The sequence below is a fragment of the Guillardia theta genome (genome assembly GCF_000315625.1).
Source record: "Guillardia theta CCMP2712 unplaced genomic scaffold GUITHscaffold_202, whole genome shotgun sequence".
NCBI lineage: Eukaryota > Cryptophyceae > Pyrenomonadales > Geminigeraceae > Guillardia > Guillardia theta.
In genome coordinates this window covers 565-961 of record NW_005434474.1, presented here as the reverse complement: position 1 = coordinate 961, position 397 = coordinate 565, and the positions used below count along the sequence as shown (strand labels likewise).

Below are 397 nucleotides of genomic sequence, written 5' to 3'. Positions count from 1 at the left end.
AAGGTGTGTCGGGGCCGAGGAAGCAACACAAGTAAAGCACGGACGACCCAGGCCAAGGCCGGCGGAGGAAACTCCACTGGCTGAGGCCGGGGAAGACCACTGAAGTATATACCAGAGGAGGGAGCAGAGCAGAAGCACGGCTGCCATAGGGGCCAGCCAAGTCGGGCCGAACTGCCAGGTCACGAGATCCCTGTTAGGGTTTTAGGGTTTAGGGTTTAGGGTTTAGGGCGAGTAGGTGGCGACCGAAGGCCAAGGTGAGGAGAGGCAACTCTTCTGACTGAGGCTGAGGAAGCTGAATGGAGGTAGAGTAGGTGGTGACCGAAGGCCAAGGTGAGGAGAGGCAACTCTCCTGACTGAGGCTGAGGAAGCCAAGAGAAGACAGCAGAAGTAGAGAGTA

At 57.7% G+C, this 397-nt stretch overlaps 1 protein-coding gene across 1 annotated transcript in view; it reads left to right on the top strand.

Moving 5' to 3' along the window:
* The window catches only part of GUITHDRAFT_120873 (hypothetical protein), a gene marked incomplete at both ends in the record, with an annotated part of 2554 nt that extends 2451 nt beyond the window's left edge, over positions 1-103 (top strand). The window contains one exon of the mRNA XM_005819845.1: positions 52-103. Coding sequence (XP_005819902.1) covers positions 52-103 — 52 coding nt within the window. The remainder of the gene's footprint in view (positions 1-51) is intronic.
* Between the last annotated feature and the right edge of the window lie 294 nt (positions 104-397).